General features: G+C 45.9%; 1 protein-coding gene across 5 annotated transcripts; it reads right to left on the reverse strand.

Annotated features, from left to right (window-relative positions):
• Positions 1–204: 204 nt before the first annotated feature.
• Positions 205–21,557, reverse strand: CCT7 (chaperonin containing TCP1 subunit 7). Of its 5 annotated transcripts, none has more exons than XM_008053681.1 (12): positions 21,452–21,557; positions 15,124–15,277; positions 14,113–14,219; positions 12,032–12,157; positions 10,309–10,361; positions 9,473–9,644; positions 5,022–5,186; positions 3,976–4,164; positions 2,888–2,985; positions 2,403–2,535; positions 1,731–1,937; positions 205–576 (listed from the first exon to the last, which is right to left on the reverse strand). In XM_008053681.1, the coding sequence occupies exons 1-12, from the start codon at positions 21,455–21,457 to the stop codon at positions 355–357; spliced, it is 1,632 nt and encodes a 543-aa protein (XP_008051872.1). In that variant the 5' UTR covers positions 21,458–21,557; the 3' UTR covers positions 205–354. The 5 variants fall into 5 exon arrangements, with proteins under 5 accessions (XP_008051872.1, XP_021565947.1, XP_021565949.1 ...); XM_021710272.1 differs by having other exon boundaries at positions 14,113–14,153; positions 21,452–21,556; XM_021710274.1 differs by lacking the exon at positions 10,309–10,361 and having other exon boundaries at positions 21,452–21,556.
• Positions 21,558–21,735: the final 178 nt, after the last annotated feature.

Consider the following 21,735-nt stretch of genomic DNA (forward strand, 5'->3'; position numbering starts at 1 on the left):
CAGAAAAAAAGGAACAACTCCACATCTCCCAGCCACACTGGACCTAAGAAGGCAGCCAGAGCGAATCTTCCAGGTGGGCCATTCTAGTGAAGCTCACCCTAGGGTGATCTGTCTACCTATTAGGCAAGTGCATGCAAAACTCAAATTCTGAGCTGCAGCCAGACATTTATAAGTAAAACAACTATGCCCGAATCATTCACAAAGTTAATTCTGAGTCTTAAGTTTTATTTAAATAACCTCAAGGGCAACAGAGTGGGCCAATTACCACCCCTTTCTTGTAACACCAATTAACCAAACCGGGAAGAATGAGTACAGCGTCTAGCCAAGCCAGTCATGTGAAGGGTGGGATGCCTCTCAGTGGGGGCGGCCTCGGCCTCGGCCTCGGCCAGCTGCTGGGGGAGCATCCACAGTTGAGCGGGGATTCTTGATGGTTTCATCTACAGACACGATCAAGCACGCAGCCTCAGAGGCTGCTGTCAGGGCATTGATGCGCACCATAGCTGGCTCCCACACAAAGGCCTCAAAGTTGTCAGCAATGTCCTCATTGTTGATGTCCACTCCATACCACGTGCCCCCCTGAAAAAGAAAGGAAGTTAAAAAAAAAAGTTCCTAAGCCTGTAATCAGTGGCTCAGCCTGTAATCCTGCACCTTTGGGAGGCTGAGGTGAGTGGATTGCCCAAAGCCACGGGTTTGAGACCCGCCTGGGCAACTTGGCGAGACCTCATCTCTACAATAAATCAAAAAACATTAGCCGGGTGTAGTAGCATGCACCTGTAGTTCCAGCTACTTGGAAGGCTGAGGCGGAAGGATCGCCGGAGCCCAGCAGGTTGAGGCTGCGGTGGCTGGGAGCGACCACTGCACTCCAGTCTGGGCAACAGAGTGAGACTCCAACTCAGAAAAAAAAAAAGTTCCCAGATTTCTTCTCGTATCTCAGTACACCAAAAGACTCACATTGTTAGGATCCTCAGACTCCCTGAACCCCAAGGAAGACTGCATCTTCCTGTGGCATCACATCAGGGACGTGGAAGTATTCCTACTCCTGCTAACTCACTTCCCTCAGAGCCTGGACATACAGATGACCAGAGAGCTCAAGCCCTCTCTCAGGCAAGCTATTGTGCTCTGGGAAGGTCACCTGAGGACTACACATATCAAACTGAGTTCTCAAGAAAAACAAGAATGGATACTTTCCAAAACACTTTTCAATGTCTCATCTCATGGCTTCAATTAAGTATCACTTTACAGATGAGGAAATTAAAGCACAGTGGTAAAGTAACTTGCTTAAAATCCAAACACAAGCCAGAAGCAAGGTCATTCACTGAGTGCTGCTGCCACACTGCTGAGCACTTTACGTATCTTTTTAACAAATGGAGAAATTAAATTCTCAGAGAGATGGAAGAACTGTAACTAGCCCAAGGTCACACTTGGAGGTGGTGAAGCCATCAAGAGCTCAGCACCAAGATGCATGTCAGTGTGTGCCTCACAGCAGAAGGCTGCAGGGTTTCTCTCATCACACTCGTGGTAGAAGCTCTGAAGAACACTGGACCAGAAAGCCTCCTGGCACTGTGGCTTTCCCTCTGCCCTTGGAGGAGGCAGTTAGTTAGGTAGTTGGGCTGGGAGGCATTCTAGTCAATTGCCTGGGCTGCACTGCACAGCTTGAGTAAGCACAGCACATGCTCAGAATCCAACGCCATCCACCCAATCCCTGAGCCCTGAGGAGAAAGAGGACTCACCTGGGCATGCCGAGCCCTCAGCTTGTTGAGGATGTTAGTGGCATCAAAGCCAGCATTGTCACACAGCTGGCGTGGGATAATCTCCAAGGCTTTGGCATATGCCCCAATCAACAGTTGCTGTTTTCCTGGAATAGTCCTTGAGTAATCCCGCAGGTACTTGGAGAGCTCCATTTCGATGGCCCCGCCACCAGCCACCACTGAATCATTCTGCAGAGACCAGACCACCTCTCAATGTAAGTGAGGCCCTGGCCCAAGCTTCAATTTAGGCCACTGGGTAGGTTCTTTAGTCCAGAGAGTGGTTCCTCATTCCTCCCCCATCTCAAGCCCCAGAAGCCCAGATATGGCCTCTGTCTAGAGTATTCCAACTTCAACTCGGTGAACCTTATGGTTTCTGACCACCTTCAAGGTCACCTATAGCTTGAGGGTACTGGCAAAATCACCGAGATGGCTGACTACGTCAGCCCAACAATCTGCCAGCAAGAACAAATCTTAGTTTAGGCAGCAAGACCTATTTTTGAGAGACCGAGGTTCAGTTTCCCTATAATTTGTGGGGCAAATCAGGGTCACCTAGGAAGGGGAGGTTATATAGGGAAGGAATCACTACACAAATCCAAGGTCTGATCAGCTAGAGGTAGAGTAGACTGTGGAGGTAGGAAATCATTGGCCCAGTACCTTGATGGCCCTCCTGACAATCATGATGGCATCATGCAAGGACCGCTCTGTCTCTTCCATAAACTGCTCGGCACCACCTCGGAGGATGAAGGTACATGTCTTGGCCTTGGGGCAGCCAGTGAAGAAATTGTACCTACACCCAGGATCAAATGGTACATACATGAACTCACTGCCACATCCTCCCAACATTCAGCTGCAGCTCTCACGTTCTTCCCTCAGGCTGCCCAATCCCAACCTTGAAAACATTTTCTTGGAAAAGTCTGGGGCTGTACCACTACAGCATAGAAGATTGTGGAATCAGAGTTTAGACTCAGATCTTCTTCTACATACATAGTAACACTATGTATGTCTGAGTTCGTTATGCCCAAAAGGTGAGACCTTGAAAAAACAGTACAAGTTGTACACCACAGACAAAAGATGGCAGCAGGCCAGACCCACACAAGTCTGTGACCCCAGCCTATAGGAAGCCCAGGCCCATGGCTCACCTCTCGCCTCCAATCTGGGTCTCTTCAAACAACTGGCAGCATCCTAGCACATCTGCTGACAGAGCATTCACACTGGTCTGGATTGAACCTCCACAGGCCTAAGGAGCAAGGAAGGCAAGATCTAACACAGAAGGTTCACAACAAGGCCAGTCAGTTTCCTACCTCCTAGTCTCAAAGCCAATTCCCATGCTGGACTCTGCCAGTATCCCAGAGCCCTCTGCACTAGGTAACCTGCCCTTTCCCTTGACCTCCAGGTAACCCTTTTCCCTCTCTGAAAGAGTAGAAAACAAAATAGAACTAAAACACATGGCAGGCATACAGGCCTGGTTAAATGGAGATGGAAGCCGGGCTCGGTGGCTCAGCCTGATATCCCACACTTTGGGAGGCTGAGGTGAGTGGATTGCCTCAGTCTGCGGGTTCGAGACCCGCCTGGGCAACTTGGTGAGACTTCATCTCTACAATAAATAAAAAAAGCAGCCAGGCATGGCAGCACGCGCCTATAATTCCAGCTACTCGGAAGGCTAAGGCGGAAGGATCGCCGGAGCCCAGCAGGTCGAGGCTACAGTGGCCGGGAGTGGCCACTGCACTCCAGTCTAGGCAACAGAGTGAGATTCCAACTCAAAAAATAAACAAACAAACAAACAAATAAATAAATAAACGGAGATGGAAACCCCTTTGATTCAGCTTATACTTCCTTCTCCTCCCAACTAGCGTGTTTGGGCTTAACAACTGAACTCAGGAGCACTACTTTAAACCTGAAGGAGTCTTTTGTAAGATATCTCAAAAGGGGAAATCTAGCTGAAAGTATCAACACGTGAGCTTGTTCAGCTAATCATAACATTACTGCTAGGTTCTCTCATAAACCACTTTTACTCCTGGCCTTGTTTTGGTTAGACTAACTTTAAAGCAGTTTGGATTACTGAGCATACACACACATAATGGGAATGGAGTGCTTCCTGGTAAAAAGAGTTTAAGAAGACAGGGCTGGCTGCACATGTCAACTTGACAGTGTACTCCGTTACACCAGGGATAAAGGAAAACCCTCAGGGTCACAAAACACAAGGAGCAACCTGCAGACATTTAGTTACCATCATTGTCCTCTTCAGATCCTCCTCAGGTACTCGGCCAGCACAGAACATGTCCCTGTCAGCAAAGTACTGGGTGGCCACATCCCCAATGGGGAGTTTGGATAAGACAACTTTGGCTCCAGAATAATGGATCTTCTCTAACTTGTCATAAAGAATATTCCACTCAGCATCAACAATCGCCTGATAATCCTGAGGAGACACAGAAAAGGATGAGATTGCTTTGCTTGGCATATATGGCAGGGTAAAACAGCCCCCAAAATAAAACATGCTCTTTTATCTGAATATTAACAGAAATAAACAGAATAGCTACTCCTCAGTCCAAGCAAATGAAGACCACTTAAGATAACTTAGGAACCACCTAAAATTTCCAAGCACAAAAGCAGAAAAGAACCCCGGGGCTGGGAGCTATTCCAAAGCTACTACTGCCAAGGTGTGAAAAACAATTTTGCCTGGCTGAGTTCTAGCCTCTTCTGAGGTGCTATACTCCCAGAGCAAGGAACACAAGATCTAACAGTGAAGGTTCACGACAAGGCCAGTCAGCTAACAAGAGCCCCCCCCCCCCCCCAGGCCATTCTATGCTGAGGACATTATTTACCAAGAGCTGCTCACAGCTGAGTGACACTGCTACTACCTCCAGAGGCAGCCTTGGTAATATCAATGATAAGAACATTCCTATCCTTACAGCCTAAGATCCAGTCTAAAAGGGGAAGCACCACACCTGCCCAAATAAGAGGAACCCAAATACTGGTCAGGCTGTGTAGGTGGAGAGCCTCTGCTAATTCCTCCCAGGCCAAAGAATTAAGACTTCAACGGTTCTTCCCTATCCAAATTCCCTCAGGTCAATGTCACTCAAGGAGAGAACAGAGTGAGAAAAAAAAGTGGGCCTGGAGTTTAGACATCAATGTTCAGGGGTACAGGAGAAGGGGCCCACAAGACTTCTTAGACAAGGAGTCTGAGAAGCAGAAATGAACCCAAGATAGCTACAAAGATCCAAGGCTCTGGCGCAGAAAGCTGCCCGTTTCCATGCCACTGCCAGCTGGACCTACCTCAACTGTGTGGACTCTGATCTCAGCATTGTCTTTCTCAGCTTTCAACTCGAGCTCAACATTTAAAAGGGCAATCTTGGGATTATCGTACTTTTTGGGTTGCATTTCAAACCCAGCGTAAGAAAAAGTCTTCTTGAAAGCAACACCAGCTACCAGCTGAGAATCCTATTTTAAAAAAACAAACAAGTAGTTAAACAGTTTGGCATCTGCATGAAATAAAATCAAGCTCAGGTTTGCTGGCCTAGGACATATCCATTCTGGTGAATCTGATTCAATCAGGATGTTATTATATTTTTTTCTTTTTTGAGTTGGAGTCTCACTCTGTCGCCCACACTGGAGTGCAGTGGCACGCTCCTGGCCACCACAGCCTCGACCTGCTGGGCTCCGGCGATCCTTCTGCCTCAGCCTTCCAAGTAGCTGGAACTACAGGCACGCACTACCACACCCGGCTTATTTTTGATTTATCATAGAGACAAGGTTTTGCCAAGTTGCCCAAGTGGGTCTCGAACCCACGGACTCAGGCAATCCTCTTGCCTCGGCCTCCCAAAGTGCTGGGATCACAGGTTAAGCCACGAGAGCCCAGCCAGGTTTTTTTTTTTTTTTTTTTTTGCTGCAAAAAGCTTTATTTTTATTTGGTTCAGGGCAGTTAACAAGCTGCTCACTGGCTGGAGGGGGAGGCTCAGGCAGAAGAACCCCTGATACTTTGAGAGGGGGCCCCCCAGAGGACGCTGGGCTCCCAAAAGTGCTTGAGGGTGAGCCTTTCGGAGAGATATTCGCCCAGCCCAGACTCAGCCCAGCCAGCCTGTGAAGGTTGGTCAGGTGGTCACTCATCTTCTTGATGAGTTTCACCTCCTCATCTAGGAAGTGGTTCTCCAGGAAGTCACAGAGATGGGGGTCTATGGATCCCTGGGCATGAAGGTCCAAAAGGACTTGGTTCAGGTTCTTCTCTAAGGCCATGGCGGCTTCCATGGCATCCAGGGTTTTACCCCACTCATCTTGAGAGGGTTTCTGGATATCCTGGAAGAGGGCGCGGCTGCCACGCTGGTTTTGTATCTTCAAGAGATGCTTGGCACCTTTGCACTTCTCCTCCGCCAATTCGTGGAAGAAGTGGCCCACGCCTTCCAGAGCCACATCATCGCAGTCGAAATAGAAGCCCAGAGAGAGGCAAGTGTAGGCGGCCCACAGATGCAAATTGACCATGCGGTTGACGGCTGCCTCCACCTCGGTGGCATAATTCTGGCGAACCTGGGAGTTCATGGTTGGTCGGCAAGAAGGAGCTAACCGCAAAAACGGTGGTCGCTGGTCCCAGAAACAGGAGGTGGCTGAGAAGGTGGTCTCAGAGGTTGCAAATGGGGAGGAGATTGGAGGGCAGTGGGAGGCTGGAAGAGAGGAGTCTCCGGGTCTGTTCTGTCCAAACACTGTTGAAGCAAGAGACAGATCCGCAGGACTGCCGAATACGCTGCCCAGGTTTTTATTTCACTGTTGTACAAAGCCTTTCCATTATCATAAAATCTGAGACAAATCAATTTGTCAAAAAAAAGGTAACACAACACATACTTTAGTTATTCCTTTAATATAAAGAAAAGGCTGCAGAGGCAAAGCATGGTAAAAGCCTGTTTGAGCTGTCCTCTAAGACCGGCCTCTGCAGCACTTACCAATGGTAACACTGTGTAAGTATCTGCATACAGTGCACCAGAAAAGGAGCCAGGTGTTCACGACTAAGGAACAAGCCAGAAGCTGTGCAATGCTTGTCCCCACAACTCCCAAACCTCAAGTCTCCTCTTACATACTGCCCACGCGCCACAGCATGGGTGCTACAGCCTAGATGCTTCTTCTTTAGGTCATAAGAATCAGAGCCTCCTGCACAGTTCCTAAGCTATCGTTGTGGTTCCTCACACCTCAAGTCTCTCAAGACATGAACTTCAACTGCTTGTTCCATAAGAGCTTCCTGGGAATTGGATTTAATAGCAGGGCACAACAGAAAGCACGGTGCACTGAGGGCTGACTCAGCACTGCCGGGACACTTAGGTTCTGATCTCAGATTGTTTTCTTACTCAGTGGCCCACTTATTTCCCACAGCATGAAGAAGGCGATTCTGTTCAGTCACCTTCAGGTCCTCTGCCAGTGTTCACCTCCAATCCCAACCTATGACAGCATAATCCACTGGTGAGCAGTATCTGTCCCCAGTTCCTGCATCACTTGAATCCAAGCCTCCTAAGGGGGCTACGCCTGCACTGCATCATGATGATGAGCAAGAATCAGTCAAAGAAAAAGGGGTCTTCTCGAGAGGTGGGGGCAGCACCATGGAACCAGGAAACGCAAAGCCGTCTGAAGTCGCTAGGAGGAGGAGGGCAGGGACAGCCAGCGAGGAGGAAGAGGGCAGGCAGGCAGGGACCAGTTTAGAAGATCTTGCAGGCTCTGCTAAGGCCTGGTGTTATCTTGGAGGCAATGTAGGGCCCAGAAGGCTTCATGCAGAGAAGTGGGTAACCTCACCCCTCAGTAACAGGCAGAATGGATTTAGGGAATACAAGACTGAATTAAGGGTGGCAATGGTTTCAGGAATGAGGAACAGAGAAAGTTCAAAAAATAACTCGTAAATCAGTAGGTAAAAATTAAACAAGGGTAATCGATAGGTTGTGGGGAGTCCGAAAGATTTTCGAGGGTAACTCCAGATTTCTCGTCTGAGTGATTGAACAAACAGTGGTGATACCAACTGTAACAAGAAATATTGAAAATGCAACAGGACTGGAGAACAAGATAAGGAGTTCAGCAGCAGTTAGATACAGGACCGCGAGGTTCAGGGGAGAGGTGGGAACTAAAGACACAGATCAGGAAGTTCTCAGTTAATTCTGTTAAGTAAATAACCACTACCACCAATTATTGAATTCTGGATCTGGATGCTGTTCTGAAGAACATTTCTAAACAGATATCTGTATTTAAAAAGGGTTTTACATGCTTTTAATGAATGTGGGATGGTCTGGAAAACACAAGTGTGGCTTGAAGTTCCTGGCTTTCTTGCCAGATAAAGATTATTGGTTCCGATGCCTAGTTGAGTTAATGCCAATCTCATCTCAAAGATTATGAAAGTAGGAAGGCCCAGAAGATAAAAAGCTGCTACTAAAGCGGTGGTAAAGACAGAGTCAGCAAGTCACAATGAAGGGAAGCCTCAGATGAACTCCAGATTTCTCATAGTTACGTTACATAAAGAGAAACTCAGCCCACTGGTATGACACGTGCCACACAGGAAGAAGAGTGATAGAGTGAGAATGCAATTTATGAGGGTGAACAGCAAAGAACAAAAAGTGAAGGAACAGGCTGTAAAATTTCAAGCAGATGTTCCTATGTCTAAATCACTTAAGTTGAAGTCACTGAGGAAGAGCAATGTAAGAAGTACAGCAGGCCAGAGACCGTAAAGGTCAAATGTAGCAAGGAGATATCAAAGAACATTTCCAGACAGATACTACTTTATTAAAAAAGAATGAGTTGTAGTTGTGCTGTCCAATATAACTGTGTCCACGAGCCACAGTTGCTATTTAAATAAATTAAAATTAAACATTCATTGGAAGGCTGAGGTGGAAGGATTGCCGGAGCCCAGCAGGTCGACATTGGGGTGGCTGTGAGTGTGCGTGCCACTGCACTCCAGCCTGGGTGACAGAATGAGACTCCAACTCAAAAAAAAAAAAAATTTTAAGATTCAGTTTCTCGGTTACATTAGCTGCATTTCAGGTGCTCAGGAGCCACATGTGGGCATGGCTATCATAAGGGACAGCGCACGTATGTGACATTCCCACCAGCACAGGAAGTTCTATTAGATATCACAGAATTAAGAGCTACACATGCTGATATGGGTGACTTTCTAATTATATGTTGTATGAACAAAAGCAAGTTATAGAACACTACATATTGTGAGCCATCTATTGCATTAAAAAAATCCAGTATTTACATACATGGTCATATGTACACAAAGTAATTTTGGAAGGACACACAAACATACAAACTGATAATAGTGGTTGCATATGGGGCAGAGGTGGTATATGGAACACTTTTTACCTGAGGTGTTCTTACACAGTTTGAACTATGTATCATCTATTTAAGACAGATGAATAAAAGGAGAGCCTGACAATATCACTTGGGAGTAAAGAGTAGACAGCAAAGTACCTCTCAGATTCAATTAGGAGGATCATAGATAACTTAAGCTAGCCCTGATACCTGCTCTCCCACCTACAATGACAGAGAACCTGAATTCTAAAAATCGACCTGTCCAATTTTCTATTCTGCTGATAAGCAAAGATCCAGAGGTTACCAAATGTATCTATAGTCGCAGACTGTAGCAGCAGTATGGGAAGTACAGTCCAAGTCTGATTCTCATCCAACAAGCATTCTCTCTATACCTGTAATGTGTGTCCATATGAAGCTGTCTGAAGGGTCTAAGGAGGACACAGCAGGCTTACCTCTAGGGCTCCACCCTGCACCTTCTTGATTCCAATCATTTTAAGCTGCAGCAAATCATCAAGCATCATAACTGCATCAACCACCATCTTAGCAAAGAAGGCTTTCTGCTGGGAGATCAGCTTGGAGCTCAGAGCAGTCATGGCACATTTCTCCAGCAGTTTCCTCTGCTCCCTGGGACACAAGGGCAGAACCTGCATCAGTCTTGAAAACCAAACCCCTCTTAATCTGACTCTACTGCAACAAGAAGATGATTCCCTTCCAGTCTCTAAACTCAGCCCTCTCTAGCTTTACCGCCTGTATCTTTGGGGAAGATTTTTTTTTTTGAGTCAGAGTCTCACTCTGTTGCCCAAGCTGAAGTGCAGTGGCACGTTCATGGCCACCACAGCCTCGACCTGCTGGGCAGGTGATCCTCCCATCCCACCTCAGCCTTCCAAGTAGCTGGAACCACAGGCATGCATCACCATGACCGGCTAATTTTTTGATTTATTGTAAAGACAAGGTCTCATCATGTTGCTCAGGTTGGTCTCAAACCCCTGAGTTGAGGCACACCTCTTGTCTCTGCCTCCCAAAGTGCTGGAATTACAGGCATGAGCCACCATGCCCAGCTTGGTGTAGATTATTGGTGACAGATGGTGACTGCAGTTAAAGAGCTCACATGTGACAGCTTTTATACTACAGTCTCCAGCCCCTTTCGTGCTGTGTGGGCTAGGGCACAGTCAAGTGTCTAGCAAGAGCTGAATAGCCCCAGGTCCATATATGGCTTGCAACATGTTTCTGTATCCAGTTTGGCCACAGAAGGCAGTCAAGGCACTCACACAGTCCACTACAAACTTACACTTTATCTGCCTTCTTCACGGTCACAGCAATCTCTTTGATCTTGTTAACTGCCTGCCAAGAATAGAAGTTGAGTGAGTGTCTCATGTTAAGACAAACTGAAATGAATCCCAGTCTTGTTAGTCCCTAGTCGGCTGACTTCCGAATCTTAAGCATTTCACCTCTACAGCTGAAACATTTTTTTCAGCTGAAACTTTTTTCTGCTGCAATTGTTTATTATATTTAGAAGTCTATAAATTTGGGCTTTGAAGAACATCACAAATAATAATTTGAAACCACATTTTTTGGTCATCAACCTTCAAATATATCTTAATGTGCTTAACAGTATTGTGTAATGCTGTCTAAAACACAGCCAGTCTATTTTCTTTCTTCATTTATACACATTCTGTAATTTTTGAAAACCAAGATTAAAAAATATTAACTACCCAATTACAATTACTATTTTCCCATACGCCAAACTATTTTCTGTAGCTGTATCTTCTTACCTTATTCAATTTTAATTCTGAACAGTACATTGAGTTATAAACACTGAGAGACTTCTCATCTTAATATTTCTCATAAATTCAAACAGGAACACTTTATCAAAAGATAAAATTAATTCCCTTGGCAATGTGGAAGTTTAGGTTTGTGTGCTCACTGAAAAATATTTTTAAAAGTATAGTCCGGACAAAATAAACAATTTACAAAGGGACAGATGACTTTAAATATTATTTTGAAATCACCTAAATATGCAAACATATAAATAAAGCAATCTGTCAGATTAGACACCATGAAATAACATTTCTAGTTCTTATAACTGCTCAGAAAAATGTAAAATTCTATAGTAGAAAACTTAGAATAGGTATATAGCTCTGACAAATCATTAAGGTAATTCCAAAATTTAGTTCTGGATCTGCAGATAACGTACTTAAACAAATGATTGGAAACAAGCCATGACACCAGATTAGGTCAAACCCTCTGGCTTACTAAAAACACCCATGACAACTTCTAGTACTCTACATATTATATACATACACACATACATACATGGGGTGCCAAGAAAAATGTATACCCATTTTAAGTATGATATCTGCCCAAAGACGGCATTAATCAAATGAATGCTAGCATCATCATATGACAGGCAGGACAAAGAAAATGGCGGAGCATGGTAGAGCAAACATCATATTACACATTTCCATTGTAATTGAATTCAACTTCAAAAATACATATATACAACACCTCTTAAAATGTGTACCCATTCTTTGGCACCCCTGTGTGTGTATATAAAACATACATACAAATACATGTATTAAACTTTTAATCTTTTCTAAAGTACTTCTCATATATGATCCCTTTTTTTCCATGATACCATTTAAATGACACCACTCAAAACAGAGATAGCAAAGGGGGAAAGCGTGGCCTAGAGAGATTAAGTGGTTTGTCCCAGACCATAAAATGAGGTTAGAGGGTGAATAATGGCAAGGTCTCAAGATGTGCCATGAGGTACTTGATAAAAACAAAAACAGCCCTTACTTATTACTGAGAGCCTATGTCTACACCATAGTCTACCAGGCTGACTCTTTAACATCAGGCTTAATGAGATTAAGTAATATATCTCATGAAATAGTGACTGAGATTCCTAAGAATAAGTTAGAAAATGCCCAAAGACCCTGCTTCTCAGTTCCTCCACACTTCAGGAATGGTATCCCCTGCACTAAGAGAAATGTGAAGGTGTATTCCCATACCAGCTGGGTGGCTGTGCGGAAAGCTCGAATGATGATCTGGGGGTGTAAACCTTCCTCCACATACGGTTTCACCTGCTTCAGAAACTCTGCAGCCAGCAAGGTCACTGAGGTAGTGCCGTCACCAACCTGGAAGAAGATGACAGAAAATACATGTTTTCTGACGTCCAGGGAATAAAGTCCCGAAATTCCATTTTTAGGCACTCTACCCACTTCAACTGGGCACTACTTAAATAGGTGTCAAGATTTTTTTCTTCCTGCAAGAGTAGGTTTTTGCAACAAGCAGAAACAAAGTGATGGTAGTAGTTAGGTATCCAACCATCAAATGATCCTGGGCTACAAAATTAATTCCACAAACATCTCCCCATTCTCCAAAAAAGTTAATTTGGATAATCATATTTTCTCAGGATATAAAATCACACATATGAAGTAACTGAGAACTTACAAGACATTATGATGAATAAGACATTCTTTGTCATGCTTACAATATGATGCCTGTATGTCACAATAACAATGGCACCAAGGAACACGAGATAAACTTTTTTTCTTACTTACAGGTAAATATTCTTTAGGGAGCAAAAACTGTTATTATTATTATTATTATTATTATTATTTTTTGAGTTGGAGTCTCACTCTGTCGCCCAGGCTGGAGTGCAGTGGCCACTCCCGGCCACTGCAGCCTTGACCTGCTGGGCTCTGGCGATCCTTCCGCCTCAGCCTTCCGAGAAGCCGGAATTACAGGCATGCACTACCATGCCCAGCTGATTTTTTTATTTATTGTAGAGATGAGGTCTCGCCAAGTTGCCCAGGCGGGTCTCGAACCTGCGGACTCAGGCAATCCACTCACCTCAGCCTCCCAAAGCACATGATTACAGGTTGAGCCACTGAGCCCGGCTGGGAGCAAAAATTATTGCATAAGTTTGCAAAAATACAATTCTCAGTCAAATCACACTAAAACAAATCTCTCAAAACCAGCCAAAGTCTATTATCATCATCATCATTGTAATATTATTATTATTATTATTATTGAGTTAGGGTATTATTATTATCATTATTATTATTATTGAGTTAGGGTCTCACTCTGTCGCTTAGGCTGGATTGCAGGGGCACAATCATGGCTCACTGCAGCCTCAATCTCCTGGGCTCAGGCAATCCTCCCACCTCAACCTCCCAAATAGCTGGGACTGTAGACACACGCCTGGCTAATTTTTTTATTTTCTGTCATGAGGTCTTGCTATGTTGCCCAGGCTGCTCTCGAAATACTAGTCTCAAGCATCCTCTTGCCTCAGCCTCCCAGAGTGCTGGGATTACAGGCATGAGCCACCGTACCTGCTTCTGTCTCCCAAAGCACTGAGATTACAGGTACAGGAAACCACATCTAGCCTAATTATTTGTTTGGAGACAGGGTCTTACTCTGTTGCCCAGGCTGAAGTGCACTGGCATGACCGTGGCTCACCACAGCCTCAACTTCCTAAGGTCGGGCAATCCTTCTGCCTGTCTCCCAAGTAGCTAGGACTATAGGCATGTGCCACCATACACAGCTAACTTTTGCCTTTATTTTTTATAGAGACGAGAAGGGCTTGCTATGTTGCCTAGGCTGGTCTCAAACTCCTGGCTCAAGCAATCCTCCCCACCTGGCTTCCCAAAGTGCTGGGATTACAGGTGTGAGCCACAGTGCCTGGCCTAATTTTAACTTTAGATTGAAAAAAAATCTGGCCGGGCTCGGTGGCTCAGCCTGCAATCCCAGCATTTCGGGAGGCCAAGGTGAGCGGACTGCTTGTGCCTGAGGGTTCGAGACCAGCCAGGGCAACTTGGCGAGACTTTGTCTTTACAATTAATCCAAAAAATAAGCCGGGCGTGGTAGCACACACCTGTAGTTCCGGCTACTTGGAAGGCTGAGGCGGAAGGACTGCTAGAGCCCAGCAGGTCGACGCCGCTGGGGTGGCCATGAGCATGCTACTGCACTCCAGCCTGGGCGACAGAGTGAGACTCCAACTCAAAAAAAAATCTAGAAGAGGAAAGTAAAGGAGCAAACAAGCATGTGTTTCAACTTCCATTTAAACATACACAATTGATTGTCCTACCTCAGCATCTTGGGATTTGGCAATGTCCACTAAAGTCTTTGCTGCAGGATGAACAACATCAAGGAGTTTCAGAATTGTTGCCCCATCATTAGAAATGGTTGCTTTGCCTTAAAAGAAACAAAAAAAAGTAAAGCCCCTTTCTTACATTCTTTCTTCTAGCTGGACCTGGTGTCCATGTACACTTCATTGGGAGGGAGCTGACAGGAGGGACTATGGCACAAAGGACCACCTAAAGTCACGAGGTTTCAAAGACCACAGGCTCCTGATTTTCATTGAACAGCACTTAGTACAGCTCAACAGGATGTAAAAAAGATTTTACAAATAAGAATAACTACTTGTTCTTTTTTCTTTTAATAGACAGGATCTTGCTGTCACCCAGGCTGGAGTGCAGTGGTGTGATCATAGCTCACTGCAGCCTTGAACTCCTGGGCTCAAACAATCCTTTCACCACAGCCGCCCTAATAGTTAGGAATTCAGGCATGCACCACCAGACCCGGCTACTTCCTTAAATAAAAAAAGAAATATTTTGTATAGATGAGGTTTCACTATATTGTCCAGGCTGGTCTGAAACTCCTGACCTCAAGTGATTCCCCCACCTCGGCCTCCCAAAGTGAGACCACAGGCATGAGCCACCACACCCAACCCACTTAGATTTTCTTAACACAGTTGACACCTCATACATCAATAATACACTAAAGCATAGAGGGGAATTGTTTTCCTTGTCTTGATAACATAATACAATGGGAGTGACCACAAGCAACTCCAGATGGTTCTAGTTCATGTTTCTAGGCCACATTCCCTATGAGACAACAGGCTCCTAAGTCCGGGTTCGCCCATACATTCCCACTACTGCTCAGTGTCAGGAAAACATGTGAAATGGGACTTCTTCAGAGTGAGCCATCTTTCAGAGATCTTAGTAGTGGGATTTCTGATGCCAACATGTGCTAACCTGAAACACTCCCTGAGAGCCTCCTCTCCTGCACACAGGCCTAAGGAACCTGGTAGACTTACCTCGACCATCCACAATAAGCTTGTCCATGCCACGGGGACCCAGGGTGGTTCTTACAGCCTCAGCAATCACCTGGCAGGCACTGATGTTACTCACAAGCTGGGGGATGCCTTGGGAGCTATCAGTCCCCTCCTTCAATAGGATAACTGGTGTGGGCTAGAGAAGGAACAGCAGTTGCTTGCTTTTAATGATTGTTTACTACAATGAGACTCAAGAAAAAATGTTCCCATCTCCCCCATAACAGAATTACCTGGAGGCATTTTTAAATCACATTGCCCTCTCTACCCCTGACCACCACATCCACTCCCCAACCAGTCTCTACTCCAGAGACACTGCCAAGACTACAGCATGCCCCGTAGGTGTGCTAGACAGGAAAATGACTTGAAAAGCACTGAGGTAATCTGAAAGAATAAACCATGTGTTCTCCAAGGCTGAGCTGAATGAGCACAGCCCTTTCAACTTCTGACCTTATTCCCTGGGCTGAGGAATTAGGTCACAACACAGGAGGAAGCAGCAGGCCCTGCTCAGTGTTCACCCACCCCAACAAAATATCCACTTGTACGTGTTACAGCTCAATCTCAATCTCAGAGAAGCAGATGGGGCAGTGATGCAAAATGCAGGATGCCACCAGCTTGAGGTATTGTCCTGGAGATGTCTAGGTAGGCAGCTTTACCAGTGATGTTCAATTGGTGTGTAGAAAAATTGGCAGAAAAAAAAAGAGAACCTATGTTCTGCCTCACAAAATTACAACAAATCTAATTTATACAGCAATGTCTCCATCTCTCATGCTGGCTCAATAAAGCTTCTACATGACTAATTTAAAATCAGATAACCCAAAGAAATCTTTCTCTATGTTTGCACTGATCTCCAGAAGTCACTACCCCGGAAAAGGCTTCATTTGCATACCTGCTTTAGAAATTTGGGGAAGGCAGAGACAAGATACTTTGTTCCAGTGATCATCAACACAGAGAATAATTTCCCAGCTTGGCAAACCAGAGTTCATTCCCTCTGCACTGAAGTCTGAGCCTTCAGAGATGAGTTCATGAACCAGATCCAGTCTTCCCAAGTGTTTCTGACTCATTTTGTGTGTGAAACAGAATGTAGTAAGGAGAAATACTATTTCAAAACTTTTATTATTAGTTTAAATGTTGCTATTAAACTATGATTTAAAATGTACTTCTTTTTTTTTTTTTTTAAGTCAGAATCTGACCCTGTTGCCCAGGCTGGAGTGCAGTGACACAATCGTAGCACACCACAGCTTTGATCTCCTGAGCTCAGGTGACCCTTCCGCCTCAGTCTCCCGAGTAGCTGGGACTACAGGCAGGTGCCACGACATTCAGCTAATTTTTTTTGTAGAGACAAGGTCTTGAACGCAGGCTGGTCTTCAACTCCTGGCCTCAAACGATCCTCCCACCTCAGCACCCCCAAAGTGCTGGGATTACAGGCATAAGCCACTATGCCTAACTTAAAATGTATTTCTTACTGTGGAATGCAAGAAAAAGTTTGAAAGCCACTGCCCTAGTCTACACCTAGAGGTGCTTGAGATATTTGAACAGGGAAGTCACAGGAAAGCACATAGCTGGGACAATAAGGAAGAATTCACTTACCAAAAACAGAGTCTAGCCACCCACAACTGATTTCCTAATAACTGGGCAACTTCTTTAAAAGTTCAAAAACTTTAGATAGTATAGCTGGAGGGTAGTGAGCAAAAGGAAGATCAGAGCAGAAAACAGATAATATGTACATCTGTGGACAGACTATGGTAGAGAGTTTTGATTTAATTCATACAAACAGGGAAAGCAGATAAGTGGCATGCTGTGATTTACATTAAACCAAAAACCACTGTAGAAAATAGGCAAAGAGGCTGAGCATGGTGCTCATGCCTGTAACCCCAGCACTTCAGGTTGCTGAGATGGGGAAGATAGCTTGAGTCCAGGAGTTTGTGACCAGCTCTAGGCAACATAGCGAGATCCTGTCTCTATTAAAAAAAAAAAAAAAAATTGCCTGACATGGTGGTGCACATCTGTACTCTCAATTCATGGGACACTGAACCTGAAGGCTTGAGCCCAGGAGTTTAAGGCTGTGGTGAGCCACTGATTGTGCCACTGCACTCCAGCATAGGTGACAGAGTGAGACCTCAACTGAAGAAAGAAAAAAAAAAAGGAAAATAGGTGAGGAGAGGCAAGATATAATATGTAAATATATTAAAAGGGGTTGAAAAGATGCCAAGCAAACTCTAAAGAATAAGAGAGTAGGGGTAATTTAATTCATTACTTAAGTCTGGGCACATTGGTTGACACCTGTAAACCCAGCACTTTGGGAGGCTGAGCCCAGGAGTTCAACATAGCAACGTAGCAAGACCATGTCTCTGCAAGACAGGACCCTGGGCAACACAGTAGAACCAAGTCTCTACAAAAAGTAAAAAAAATTAACAGGGCCTAGTAGCACATCCCAGCTAATGTAGCCCCAGCTACTCAGGAGGCTGAGCCAGGAGGACCACTTGAACCCAGGAGTTTAAGGCTGCTGGGAACTACGATGCCAGGTGCAGTGGCTCATGCCTGTAATCCCAACAATTTAGGAGGCCAAGGCAGAAGGATTGCCTAAGCCCAAGACCAGCCTGGGCAACATGGTGAGACCTCATCTCTACAATAAAATAAAATAAAATTAAGCCAGCACAGTGGTGCATGCCTGTAGTCCCAGTTACTCAGGAGATTGAGACAGAAGGGTCACCTGAGTCCAACAGGTTGAGGCTGCAGTAGCCATGATCATACCATCGCACTCCAGCCTGGGCGAGAGACCCTGACTCAAAAAAATAGTAAAATAAAGAAGGCTTGTCATAAACTACTACATTTGGGATCAAGCATGGACTGAAGGGAAAATTTCTTCCTTTTGCCGGCCGGAGTATTCCAAGTCTGGTGGCTTCTCTACACTCCCAGCATTGTGTCAGGCCCTTCAGCTAGCCCAGTCCCTGGTGATTTCTGTAAGGGAAAGATGTGTTTCCTGAACGGTCCTACCATATCCCAGTCCTGCTAAAGCATTCCTTATGGCAGCTTCAAGTCTCCTCTGGTCTCCCCCGTGCCCTGGATCCAGTCTTACATTTTAAATTTAAAAACTCAACGCAGTCTCAACCCCTTCACCATCAACAGGTTTTCACCTCTCCAACAGACTAACTTACCCAATGCTTTTGTAAACCTTTTCTCATCTCTACCTGCAAACTGGACCCCCACCTGTAAGAGCCACCCTGCCATTTTCTACCAAAATGACTTTCTTACAAGGCCAGCAGTTCCTCGGAGCTCTAATTCTTCCAAGAAGTTTTCTCTACAGCCATAAACAGGGGCATCCTTAAACAGGGGATTCCATAACTTTCGCCTCACGTCCGCTTGCTCTCAATCTTTATATCACTATCCATCTTTTAAGTATGAATTTTCCCAAACCAAAAATCACAGTAACCTTAATTGTAGAGTGCCAGGATTTGGCCACACATGAAGCTAATATTCAGCAGCTTTTGGTGCTGAAAATTCAACTGTTAATTGAAAGTGCTTGATATAAACCATGAAATAGGACAGCACTACACTAGAATCTTGACTTTGAGAAAAGCACTTGTAATATGGTGACACTACATCTGAGGGCTTAACCATGTATGGTTCCCCATGTTCCCCAGTTAACACAGGTTCCCCATGCTTTGTAGGCCCTGCAGAAATGGCAGGCTGGACAGAGGAGAGATCCCCTGGGGTGGGAAAGGCGGCAGAGCTCAACAGGATGGGTTTTCTTTTACAAGGTCCCCAGCAGCAACCATTACTATGGAAAGCCCAGCTTCAATCCCTAAGTTACTTTCAACCTTACTCATTTTTATTTCTCTAATAAAGAAACAATAGCAGAATCCAGTAATCTGCCAAGGGTATCAAGGAAGGCTTCAGAATTTCAACTTAATGATCTTCTTCGTCCTACTTTAAAACTTTACTAAGAATTACTAAGCTTGATGGGTTCTAAACAAGACCAGGTGTGGATATGCCAAGGCACATAGTGCTCGACACCACAAAGGCAACGACTTACATTCTGTACAAGCTGTACTAAACACACAGGACTGAGTTTCAGAGCACCTTTTCAATCTTTCAATCACAGAATGCTTCTACAATATCAAGGATCAATTTGATGATAGGACTCATGGGGATATCAGTTTCATATTCTAAAAGGGGGAAGAGATATTAAAGAGCCAAAACAGCAGGGAAATAGTCACTCCCACAGAGCAGGGTTTAGTTCAGGGAAAACCCAAGTGTGGTGGTCTGGAGCACCTTGGTGAAGGGTTTTTTTCTTCTTCCAGTATCGACCCATTGTATACTCAGTGCATGGTGACCAGGACGAAGGGTTTTATCTCTGCTCAGAATCTCGATTCTGGTCCCTAGTCCCCTGAATGTCAACCCAAGTTCTCATGGAAGCATTGGTGACAGGATGGATTACAAGGATGAAGGAAGCAAGCAACAGCCCGGGAGAGTAAGAGCTCACAATTGCTAAGTGCTTACTATAGAATAGGCACAAGGCAGGTATTAATTCATTTAATCCTATCCAACAATACTTTATTTACTGCTATTCCCTCTAACAGATTGAGAACCAGGAATTAAACAACATGCTCAAAGTCACACAGCTAGTTAAGTGGCAGAGTTGTTACAAATCTAGGCATGCACTGTGGCTCTGGAGCCCTTACTCTCAACTGCTATACTATGCTGCCTCTGCAAGGAAGATAAAGAGGAATTCTCGAGGAAGTAATGTTGAAGATGGACCAAAAAGCGCAGCGCTAGAGACAGGGGCCAGGTTCAGTGGCTTAGCCTGTAATCCCAGCACTTTGGGAGGGCCAAGTGAGTGGATTGCCTGCGTCCTCGGGTTCAAGACCAGCCCCGGCAACTTAGCGAGACCTCATCCCTACAATAAATTTTTAAAAATTAGCCGGGCCTGGTAGCACACGCCCGTAGTTCCAACTACTTGGAAAACTGAAGTGAAAGGATTGGCGGAGCCCAGCAGGCCGACTCTGGGTGGCTGTGAATGTGCCACTGCACTCCAACCTGGGTGATAGAGTGAGACTCCAACTCAAAACACACACACACACACACACACACACACACACACAACAAAAAGAGATAGAGTGAGACTCCAACTCAAAACACACACACACACACACACACACACACACACACACACACCAAAAAGAGATATAAAGATAAACGCCAAGTGCCTTCTACCTTGGGTAGAAGCTGAATTCACAGGGTATTTGGTAGCAGAAGGAACAGTATGCCATCTACCAGGACAGGGAGAAGCTGAGGGAAGCAGGAAAAGAACAGAGGACTGAGCTGGACTGAGAGGCCAAAAGGAATGAATGAATAGCCAAGTGCACAGAAAGCCGTATCTTAGTCAGGGTTTTGCCATCAAACACCTTCTTAGAAGCTGGCCTTGTTCAACAGTAACCCACGAGATACCACGAGACCTGGAACCCACAGCAAGTATCTGCAGCTCGGAGAAAGAGAAAAGGGCTGGGGGGCTAAGCAGGGTTACAGCGAGCCCTTAGGAGCCTCCAGAATTCACAGCGACCCTCCTTCCCCAATTTTAAGAAAATGTGACCCAGGGTTAGGTAGCCAACTAGAAATGCCTGTCTAATGTCACCGAAGTCACAGCCCATTTTTCTTCCCAATTCTGATGCTGTGTCCCCACCCGCGCTGCCCATTCTCCTGGCTGAGGCTGCACTCCCGAAACCAGCAGGGCCTGTTATACTCACTGGGCTTTAAAGATGCGTTTATTTAATCGCTGAGCGAATTAATAGTACTAGCAGAAGTGTCTGCTTCTCTGCAAGCAACGGGGAAGGGCTGGGGACAGCAAGCGACCACAGTGAGTCCCAGGGCGCGGCACAACTTAAGGTCCCATGCTGCCTCAGCCCGTTCTAGAAAGCGACGTCTTCACAGCCCGCAGTCCCCAGGACTGCCTGGGCTTCCAAAGTCTGGCTGCCGAACGCGTAAGCACGCTCGATCCGCATTGGTTTCACACAGGAGAGCTAGAAAAGGGGTCCCCGAAGACGGTTCGCAGTGCCGAAGCACCCTGGGACTTGTAATCCCCAGTCGGCCCGACCGGCGTTTCCCCTCAAGCCCCAGAGCCCTCGCCATCGGCTCCTGCTCCGTGCTCGGGCCAGGCCAGGCCGCTGCGGGCTGGGGTCGCCCATAGGCTGGGGGCCGGGGAGAAGATAGGCGGTAGGCAAGGGAAGGTCGTACGGGGCGGCCCTCAGCCGGGCGGCGCCAGCCACTGGCCCGAGGGCAGCGGATGGCGACGGATGCGCGAGCCGCCACTCACCATCATTTTGAACGCTTATTCAGTGACCCGCCACTCCTCTTCTCTTCGTGCCCCGGCCGACCAGCAACCCACAATGCCCTGCGCCGGAGAACTGCCCAGAAGCTTCACCAAGCCGCTGAACCACGAGAGGAAGGGGAAGGGTCACTTCCGCTACTCTATGGTTTGCTACCATAGAGTCGCTCTGGCTAGAAGGGCCAGAGGCTGGGCCTCCTGTTGGGGGTTTCTAGCGAGAGGCGTTCTTTATGGAGGGGTTGCCGCATTTGGTTTGCGCATACAGGGTCGTT

The sequence above is a fragment of the Carlito syrichta genome, unplaced genomic scaffold (assembly GCF_000164805.1).
Source record: "Carlito syrichta isolate Samal-C Ts95f unplaced genomic scaffold, Tarsius_syrichta-2.0.1 Scaffold288364, whole genome shotgun sequence".
NCBI classification, from domain to species: domain Eukaryota; kingdom Metazoa; phylum Chordata; class Mammalia; order Primates; family Tarsiidae; genus Carlito; species Carlito syrichta.

Bases quoted from the DNA above. Each gene is read 5' to 3' on its own strand.
- CCT7 (XM_008053681.1), bottom strand. The intron at 14,220-15,123 runs GTAAGTCTACCA...GTTTCTTTTAAG, and splicing joins GCTTATTGTGGATGGTCGAG to GCAAAGCAACCATTTCTAAT. The intron at 1,938-2,402 runs GTACTGGGCCAA...TGGTCTCTGCAG, and splicing joins TTGTCAGGAGGGCCATCAAG to AATGATTCAGTGGTGGCTGG.